The sequence below is a fragment of the Oryza brachyantha genome, chromosome 5 (genome assembly GCF_000231095.2).
Source record: "Oryza brachyantha chromosome 5, ObraRS2, whole genome shotgun sequence".
In the NCBI taxonomy this organism is placed as follows: domain Eukaryota; kingdom Viridiplantae; phylum Streptophyta; class Magnoliopsida; order Poales; family Poaceae; genus Oryza; species Oryza brachyantha.
This window is the reverse complement of record NC_023167.2, coordinates 2,944,702-2,955,285: the sequence shown is the minus strand read 5'-3', so window position 1 is coordinate 2,955,285 and position 10,584 is coordinate 2,944,702. Positions and strand designations below refer to the sequence as shown.

General features: G+C 41.2%; 1 protein-coding gene and 1 pseudogene across 1 annotated transcript; both read left to right on the top strand.

Moving 5' to 3' along the window:
* The first annotated feature begins 1,292 nt into the window (after positions 1 to 1,292).
* Positions 1,293 to 3,946, top strand: LOC102705071 (annotated as a pseudogene).
* Positions 3,947 to 7,532: 3,586 nt separating this feature from the next.
* Positions 7,533 to 10,205, top strand: LOC102701727 (G-type lectin S-receptor-like serine/threonine-protein kinase At2g19130). Its single transcript, XM_006654967.3, has one exon. The coding sequence runs from the start codon at positions 7,712 to 7,714 to the stop codon at positions 10,166 to 10,168; it is 2,457 nt and encodes an 818-aa protein (XP_006655030.1). The 5' UTR covers positions 7,533 to 7,711; the 3' UTR covers positions 10,169 to 10,205.
* Positions 10,206 to 10,584: the final 379 nt, after the last annotated feature.

The following is a 10,584-nucleotide window of genomic DNA, read 5'->3' as shown; positions in this document are numbered from 1 at the left end:
TAAGCACGAATGAAAATACGATGTTTTGCCTAAGAATGCGTAACTAGGGCGGGATAACGAGCCAGCTCGGCTCGGCTCGTCTCGTCTCAGTCCAGCTCATTAAGATAACGAGCTGGCTCGGCTCAGCTCATTATCGTAACGAGCTGGAAACCCAGCCGGCTCGGCTCATTATAAAGTTCGAGCTGGCTCGTTAGGCTCGTGAGCCATGCATAAAATATTAACCTAAATAATTTTTCAATAGGTTATACAAGCAAATTTCTATTTCAAACATGCAAATCATATGAAATTGTATTTAAATATTAAAGTTTGAACCAAAAAAATCACATGGTGAACCTATGAAGTACTGAACACATGCATTCCAGGGTGAAATCGATAAATGGTGGTAAATCTTGTGTCTTTGGTATAGCTCGTTAGGCTCGCGAGCAGCTCACGAGCCAGCTCAAACTGGCTCGTTATCTCTAACGAGCTAAAATGCTAGCTCGGCTCGTTAGAAAAATAAAACGAGTCAAGCCGAGTTTGTCACGATTCGAGCGAGCTAACGAGTCATGAGCTTTCTGTCCACCCCTACGCATAACACAAACAATCTGCTCGTGCACGCAATATTTACCAAATCAAACCACGCGAAGAAAGGAGACCTCGTGAATCCGGAAAAAGCAATATTACCAAATCAACGTTATGCAAGAAACGTACGAGAGCACGTGCACTCCGGGGCAAAAATAGGTACTCCGTCCATTTTTCGTTTGTTCTACGTTTGTTATTTCAAAATTGAACTACCCAAAAAAAGAGCTATATGTCTCCGTTGCATTTTTCTCTGTCCGAAATCCAAACACAAATCTGCCAATTGCGTTATTTTGCACTACATATAATTCCTCGGTTTTTTTGCGTATACTTTTTGAACAGCTAAACGGGGTGTTATTTTACAAAAAAAATATATAAGAAAGTTTATCATATTATTATTTTAGAGTAAATTTTTAACTTTATAATAATTAATTTTATTATCTATATCATTAAATTTTATATTTTTTATTGCCAAAAGAACAAAGTCTTAATCTAATCAAAGTTGATAGAGATTGATGGGAGCATCTAGCTGTCGCATCTTCCAGCTCAAGTTGCCAACTAAGTTGGTAGTCCTGTCTGAATCATTAGATAATCACGCTGAGTACTTGACTTGACCTGCATCAAATTAATCCGTGCGTGTATTTTTCTAAACAATCTGCCTTGTTTTATATATTGCCCTGATCATCTTCTCCAAACTGCAAATCACCACACAACACACACATATCGTCTTCTCCATGGCTCCCTTGCTGTCCATGTTTCTTGGCCTCCTCCTCCTCTTCTCCCTGCAGGGTGCTTCTCCGTGCTCCGCCGCAAATGACGCCCTTGCGGCAGGCGAGGCGCTCGCCGCCGGCGACAAGCTCGTGTCAAGGAACGGCAGGTTCGCGCTCGGCTTCTTCCGGCCAAGCGTCGTCGTCGGCAGCTCCGGCGTCAACATCACCTCTCCCGACTGGTACGTCGGCATCTGGTTCGATAAAATCTCGGAATTTACCACTGTCTGGGTTGCAAATAGAGATGATCCGATCACTGAAACCCAGCTCGATCAGGCCCAGCTGAAGCTGTCAGAAGATGGCAATCTTGTCATCTCGAGCAATGCCTCCATAATCTGGTCAAGTAACACCACTGCCAACACAACAACAGCAGCCACCGCCATGAATGCTACCATCAGTTTAGCTCTGTCTGACAATGGCAACCTTGTGATAGGAAGCTCACCCACATCGAATGTGCTGTGGCAGAGCTTCGACAACCCGTCAGATGTGATGCTTCCTGGAACCAAGTTTGGCTGGAACAAGGTCACCGGTGCTACTCGCATGTTTGTCTCAAAGAAGAACTCGATTGATCCAGGTCTTGGCCTGTACTATTTCCAGCTCGACAGCACAGGGATTGTCCTTGCCCGTAGTGACCCGGCTAAAACGTATTGGTTTTGGTCATCAAAAAGGTCATCCAATGAGCCTGCTATATCATTATTCAAGCAGCTGATGAGCATAAATCCACAGACCAGAGATCTGATCAACATGACATACGTCGACAACACTGAGGAAGAGTACTTTGTGTACTTTCTGTTGGATGAGTCATATTCAGTGTACGGCTTGCTGGACATCTCTGGTCAGCTGCAGATAAACGTTTGGTCTGAAGAGAAGCAGTCCTGGCAGCAGGTATACACCCAGCCTATCTCTCCCTGCACGGCGTATGCTACCTGTGGACCTTTCACGGTCTGCAACGGCGCTGCACGGCCATTCTGTGGCTGCATGGAGAGCTTCTCTCGAGGGTCGCCTCGAGACTGGGAGCTCGGCAACAGAACTGCAGGGTGCTCAAGAGACACTCCATTGGACTGCAGCAACACGGCGAGTTCAACGGACGTGTTCCATGCCATAGCTCGCGTCCAGTTGCCCTCGAACAACCCACAGACTGTAGACAATGCGACCAGTCATGATCAGTGTGCAAAAGCTTGCCTAAGTTACTGCTCCTGCAACGCGTATTCGTATCAGAACAGTAGGTGTTCTGTTTGGCATGGAGATTTGCTCAGCGTAAATAAGAACGATGGCATTGATAATAGCTCTGAAGATGTTCTCTACCTTCGCCTTGCTGCCAGAGATGTGCTGAGATTGAGAAACAACAGAAGAAAGCTAATTGTTGGAGTTGTTATTGGTGTGTGCATTTTTAGTTTGTTGGCAATGCTCATGCTGATCTTGCTGACACTGAAGAAGAAACTTGGGTTGTGTGGTGCACCACCACATGATGGTCAGTGTGGTGGTGGAATCATGGCCTTCAGATACAATGATTTATGTCATGCTACTAAAAATTTCTCCGAAAAGCTTGGAGGAGGTGGTTTTGGTTCAGTGTTCAAGGGAGTGTTAAGTGATTCCACTACTGTGGCTGTGAAAAGGCTGGACGGTGCTCGTCAGGGAGAGAAGCAATTTAGAGCTGAGGTGAGCTCAATCGGACTGATACAACATATCAACCTAGTTAAACTGATTGGCTTCTGCTGCAAAGGTGATGAGAGGTTGCTGGTGTATGAACACATGCTAAATGGTTCTCTTGATGTCCTTCTATTCCAAAGCAATGGTAGTGTTTTAGATTGGGCCACTAGGTATAACATTATTATAGGAGTTGCTAGAGGATTGTCTTACTTGCATCAGAGCTGCCAGGAATGCATCATACATTGTGATATAAAACCAGAAAACATACTTTCTCAATACATCATTTGTTCCTAAAATCGCAGACTTCGGAATGGCAGCATTTGTAGGAAGAGATTTCAGCCGAATTCTCACTACTTTCAGGGGAACCATTGGGTATCTTGCCCCAGAGTGGATTAGCGGCGTTGCTATTACACCAAAAGTTGATGTTTATAGCTTTGGTATGGTGTTGTTTGAAATCTTATCAGGAAGGAGGAATACACCTGGAGTACATATTGCCAATAGTAATTGTGTTACTTTTTTCCCTCTGCATGCTATTACCAAGCTTCATGAGGGAGATGTCCATAGTTTGGTGGATACAGAATTACATGGTAACTTCAGTCCAGAAGAGGCTGAAAGGGTTTGCAAAGTTGCATGTTGGTGCATCCAAGATAACGAGTTTGACCGGCCGACAATGAGTGAAGTCGTTAGGGTTCTTGAAGGACTACGGGATCTAGATGTGCCTCCGATGCCAAGACTACTCGCAGCTATAACAAAATGTTCTACTTTGCCTCAGTGTGATAGTTCTTAAGAAATCTATAGGCAATGTTACTTAAGGAATAAATGAATACGATCATGTAAATGCTAAATTGCATATTTCGATGCATGTATATGAGTAGATTTGAGGAGTTCCATACCATGAGAATCTTGTAAGATGAAAGTTATGATCAATATTTAACAATTAGCTTGTAAATGATTTATTAATAGAAATTGGTTCGGAAATATTTAAGGCGTTGGTGTGAGTGTGTGATTAATGTAGGTCAGGTTACGATATCTGTGCCCAAAAATAATTTGTTTATTTTTATGTGTGCAGGTGACTTGGAGGCCAATATAGGTCAACGGCGGCAGGATCGTGACTAGGCTTAGGGAGAAGCTGAGATCCAGACGATCGACGATGTCGGGTGATGATATTGAATATAAGTTGACATATAGTGGAGGAAAACCGTATGAGGATGGATATGTAACAGGTTTCAGTTATGTGTGTAAGCACCGAAAAAATCACGAAATAAATCGAATCAAAATTAGGCGAGAAAAAAATGTAGTGCTACAGTAATCGACTGCAGTGTCGTGCTGCTGTAGGGCGGGTTACTGTAGCGCGACGCGAGCACTGAATCGCATGGGGGTTACTGTAGCAATACAGAGGCATGGCGTTTTGGATGGATTCTATAATTTAGAGAAATGAGTCCTATGAGAACATGAGTCATATTCTTTGCTAGAGATAGATTTGTTGCTATAAATAGCTACCCGATGTGTTTTTATGAGACGTAGAATTTGATAATAGAATATTAGAAGTTTAGAATAGTGTTCGATTTTCGATTAAAAATTTTGAGAGTAGTACTGTTGGTGCACTTTGTAAATACTAGTTGATACAATAATATCATGATCGTTCGATCTAAATCTTCAGCTTTCATCTATTAGTGTTTTTCTAGATCCCGATGATCTGATTGGCAGCACAAGAGCGGTGTAACGGCCGTAATCTTTTATATCGCAAAAGATTTTTTGGTTTTCGGTCATACCTACCATTCACCCTCTCTGGTAGGTGTATTTACTTATGTTTCGATCCTACACATTGTTGGTATATATATGTCACAATAGAACTCTTTTTATTTGATAACTTGTCATGATGAATAAAATAATTTCTCTGAAGAGGTTTCTAATAGGAAAACAATAGAAGAAACTTATTCCTATAACCAAGAAAATTTTATAGGAAAATTTTGAAGAAACTTCCCCAATAAATAAAAAAATACAGATAAACTTTCACTTAGACAAAGTCACTTAGAGACTCTAAAGTTATTACAGGTGTTAGAATAGTAACAGGCAGACTCTTGCCCTAGTATCTCACTTAAATAAAGAGGTGCACAAACATGTGAAATTTTTTTATTAAATAAACCTTTTTAGTAAGTAATTCTATTACTAAATCGCTGGACAATTTTTTTAAAAAAACTGAACCTTTTGGCCACACCAGTGCTGGTGGCGTGCCAAGGCAATGTTGCCACGCTGCCTGGACGGCGTCACAGTCTTGCCACATCAATGTTAGTGACGTGACAGGACAATGTTGCCACGCCACGACAATGGTGTGGCAGGCCATTTCGTCACGCCAATATTGGTGGCGTGGCCAAAAGGTTCATACGATGAAAATATTTTTCCCGAAGGTTTAGAAATAAAATTATTTGTTTAAAAGGTTTAAAAAATAAAAAAAATTTCCAAACCTGTTGTAACCACGTAGCAACTTAGCATAGACGAGTGAACGACCGGCCATCGATATTGCCGGTTAAGGGTCGTTGATACCCCATACTTCCGTCCCAAAATAAACTAATCTATTTTTTACCTACAATGTTTAACTCTTCGTTTTATTAAAAAATTATGATTAACATTTTTATTTTTATTAGATGATAAATCATAAATAGTACTTTATGTGTTACTAATTTTTTATATTTTTTGAAAAAATTTCAAATAAAACAGATGATCAAACGCTAGACATAGATGGTCAAAAGTTTGTCTTATTTAGGGTCGGAGGGAGTACGCTTTAACTAAACCCTAACCCTAGGTGCTGCCATGCGCGTATATTCAATCCTCTTGTTATTTTTCATTTTCCACTAGCTGATCTTTAATAATTTCCTTATGGAATCCACCCATTGTTATCGTCAACTTGTATTTATATAGCTTGCCGGCCTACTGCAAGAGATTAACCTCAACGCAAATTGGAGAGATGACATAAGATTAAGATGAAGATGGACTACTTACCAACGGAGAATACTCGGACAAAAGTGCATATCAACACAGTTCCAAGGCTCCTTTTCTCATAGCAATTGACGCAGATCACTCAGACAAATACTTTTTGGTTGACCAAATTTTCAATCTAAAATTTAGAGTTGATTTTACGATTTTTTTTATTATAGTTTATTTTATAGCCATAGCTAAGAACACGTATATTAAAGTTTTATTCACAAATTATTTTTTATTTACAAATACGCCGTTAACAAAGAACATGGTTTCCTGTGATAGAAAAACTGTAATACATAAACTTTTCTCTTCTCCTTAATTATTTTGGCAAGGCTCCTTCCTTTAGAAAAAGAAACACTAATTGCGTATTAAATCATCAGTGCACTGTATTGGGGTGTAACCTGCTAGGACTTTACATCTGTATTTTCATGATTTTCACATAGATTAGTTCAGTTTCTCTAAAATTTCCTATTATGTGAAAATGTCTTAAAATATATAGCTGGCAAGCCATACTGCTATAGATATAATTTATAGTATGCCATCATTGAGGACTTCGCATCCTCTGACATTGCTTAGTAATAGTAGAGAAGCATGCAATCCGAATTATTTAACTTTGTTAAGAAAAGTCATAAAAACTTACGGTAAAATGAGTCTTATGCTAAAGGACTATGACATTAAACACTGTAGCATATATACTGTTCATCAATACCCTAGCTATCAATCTCGTGTATTGGTTGCGATTCAAACAGTTAAAATACATATAAAGTCATACCACTGTTCATCTCTAACTTTTCCACGGAAAGTTAGAGAATCTCGTTTGGAGAAACCCGGTAGCGCACATTAATACAAGAATACTGTAGTGAGTGTATAGATATTAAAATCAATGTTTATACCGTAGATTGCAGCTGTAGCAGGAGTCTAGAACCACTTATGTATGTATTACTGAATAAAATATTTAGAGTCCGTGCAGAGACAAGACCACGTGCATCCGAATTCTTAAAATATTGGATAATGAACATGCAAACATCACCATTTCATCAATGGACCCGTTGCATTTTTCCCTATCAGAAATCCAAATCCAAATCCAAATCCAATTCTACCAGTGACAAAATGGAGACCAAAACCGTGTTGATTCAGTCTGAATCAGGGGGCTCAGACAAGTGCTTTTATGCATGCAGGAGCCATGGTGATTGACTGACTAACCATGGCTGGCTTGAGTTGACCAAAGTCAACGTCCAGAACCAAACCTTCATTGGAAGGGACCTGGATTATCTGCAGTTAAGAGCATAGTACCTTTGTCATTGATATCAATATGGATCCAGCGGACCTTAGGTCTACATGTCAGAGATAAAGGCATGGTGTCTTCGACGGTAGAGAATCTAGATCCTCGTTGGAAGCTACACTCCTAGGTTACTATAGCCCATGCCTAATCAAAGCTGATAGAGACAAGCTAGCTGCTTGGTGCTTTGCCCCCATGGATTTGTACCACTTCCCTTTCTAACTCTCAAGTTGCCAAGTTGGTACTCCTGTCTCTGTCTGAATCAACATCAGTCTAAACTTGACCTGCATTTAGCCAGTGTCGTTGCCATCGTCTTCCCTGTCAAAGTGTCAATCCAAGTTGCATGCATCTACACAAGGCGTGTGTTCTGACCAAGCTGCTTGCTTTTATGTGATTCATAAAACAACGCACACATGCAGTTGCTGTCTCCTCGTATACACTTCTTCATTGCCTTCTCCCAGCTGCCATCTTCTTCTCCATGGCTAACTTTCTCTGCATATCTCTCGGCCTTCTTCTCCTCTCCCTGCACGGCACTCCGCCGTGCTCCGCCACGAATGATACTCTCACGGCAGGCGCAGCGCTCGCCGTCGGCGACAGGCTCGTGTCGAGCAATGGCAGGTTCACCCTCGGCTTCTTCCAGCCAAGCTTCGTCAGCAAGTCCGGCATCAACATCACCTCTCCCGGTTGGTATGTTGGCATATGGTTCAGTAACATCTCGGAATTTACTACTGTCTGGGTTGCAAATAGAGATAACCCGATCACTGAACTCCGGCTGAATCAGACTCAGCTGAAGCTATCAGGAGATGGCAATCTTGTCATCTCAAGCAATGCCTCCATAATCTGGTCCACTAACATTGTCAATAAGACAGCAGCCACCATAAACACTACCAGTGCCATTCTCTCCAATGATGGAAACCTTGTGATAGGAAACTCATCAGCATCGAATGTATTGTGGCAGAGCTTTGATAACCCATCGGATGCTTTGCTTCCTGGAGCCAAGTTTGGCTGGAACAAGCTCACCAATGTTACTCGTAAGTTCATCTCAAAGAAGAACTTGATTGATCCAGGTCTTGGCTTGTACTATGTTGAGCTTGACAACACAGGGATTGTCCTTAGCCGCAGCAACCCCTATAAAATGTATTGGTCTTGGTCATCAGAGAAGTCATCAAATCAGCTTATAGATTTGCTTAATCAGCTGATAAACATAAATCCACAGACTAAAGGTCGGATTAGGATGGCATATGTCAATAATGATGAAGAAGAGTACTATCAGTACATTTTGTTGGATGAGTCATATTATGTATACGTTTTGTTAGACATCTCTGGTCAGATCGAGATAAATGTTTGGTCGCAAGACAAGCAGTCTTGGCAACAGGTTTATGCCCAACCTGCTGATCCCTGCACAGCGTATGCTACCTGTGGACCTTTCACAATATGCAATGGTATTGCAAAACCATTCTGTAACTGCATGGAGAGCTTCTCTCAACGGTCACCTCAAGACTGGGAGCTTGATAATAGAACAGCAGGGTGCTCTAGAAACACTCCGTTGGATTGCGGTAACACGACAAGTTCAACGGATGTCTTCCATGCCATATCTCGTGTTGCATTGCCTACCAACAACCCCCAAAATGTAGACAATGCTACCAGTCAGAATCAATGTGCACAAGCTTGTCTCAGTTACTGCTCCTGCAATGCCTATTCCTATGTAAATAATAGATGCTCTATCTATCGTGGAGATTTGCTTAGTGTAAATAGTAATGATGGCATTGATAATACTTCTGAAGATGTTCTCTACCTTCGCCTTGCCGCCAAAGATATGCCAAGTTCGAGCAAAAACAAAAGAAAATCAATAGTTGGAGTTGTTACAGCTGCAAGCATTATTTGTTTCGTGTTGGTAATGCTCATGCTGTTCTTACTGATATTGAGGAAGAAACTTGGGCTTTGTGGTGCACAACTACATGACAGTCAATGCAGTGGTGGAATTGTGGCCTTTAGATACGGTGATTTATGTCATGCTACCAAAAATTTCTCAGAGAAGCTAGGAGGTGGTGGTTTTGGTTCTGTATTCAAGGGAGTGCTAAGTGACTCCACTATCATAGCAGTGAAAAAGCTTGATGGAGCTCGTCAAGGGGAGAAGCAATTCAGGGCTGAGGTGAGCTCAATTGGGTTGATCCAACATATCAACCTAGTCAAATTGATTGGTTTTTGTTGTGAAGGTGATGAGAGGCTACTTGTGTATGAGCACATGGTAAATGGTTCTCTTGATGTCCATCTATTTCAGAGCAAGGATACTGTCCTAAACTGGACCACAAGGTATAACCTAGCCATAGGAGTTGCTAGAGGATTATCCTACCTGCATCATAGCTGCAATGAATGCATCATACACTGTGATATTAAGCCAGAGAACATACTTCTCGATGCATCATTTGCTCCTAAAATTGCAGACTTTGGGATGGCAGCGTTTGTGGGAAGGAATTTTAGCCGAGTTTTGACTACATTTAGAGGAACCATAGGGTATCTTGCTCCGGAGTGGATTAGCGGAGTCGCTGTTACACCAAAGGTTGATGTTTATAGCTTCGGCATGGTACTGTTGGAAATCCTATCGGGAAGGAGAAATTCACATAAAGTACATAATGACGACGACAGTGATCAGGTTGCCTTTTTCCCTGTGCAAGCCATTAGCAAGCTTCATGAGGGAGATGTGCAAAGTTTGGTTGATCCTCAGCTAAATGGTGACTTCATTCCAGAAGAGGCTGAAAGAGTCTGCAAACTTGCATGTTGGTGCATCCAAGAAAATGAGTATGATCGGCCAACGATGAATGATGTGGTCCGGGTTCTTGAGGGTTTACAGGAGCTTGATATGCCTCCGATGCCAAGATTACTTGCAGCTTTAATAGACTGCTCTGTTGTGGCTCACCGTGACGATAGTTCGTAAGTACTTAGTCGATGTTAATAATATTTGTTTTAGAAAATTTTGAGGCTCATTCTAACCTGAATGCAAGCAGAGCAATGTATTTGCTAAAATGTAGAGCACCGTATATGGTGAATTTGGTCTCGTGTTCTTGATCACATTTTTTTTTCCTCAATAGCTGATTGTGCTAAGCAAGCATTGCAGTCAAGATTTTGCAGAAATAGAGATATGTGTATATGTTTTGTTGGCATACATTGTTAAACTGAAGATGTGATGTTATTCTATTGCTAAGAAATTTATCAAGAATTTTGGATGAAATATCGAAACACATTTTGAATCTGAACAGAAAATGGAGCATATATTGAGCCTTATTGCAAGGGTTTGAGAAGTGCCTAACCAATAGCTGGGGATGCGAACGCTGAAAGGTGAAACCCAGACTC

Excerpts from the sequence above, each read along its gene's own strand:
- LOC102701727 (XM_006654967.3), top strand. The coding sequence starts at position 7,712 with ATGGCTAACTTTCTCTGCATATCTCTCGGCCTTCTTCTCCTCTCCCTG.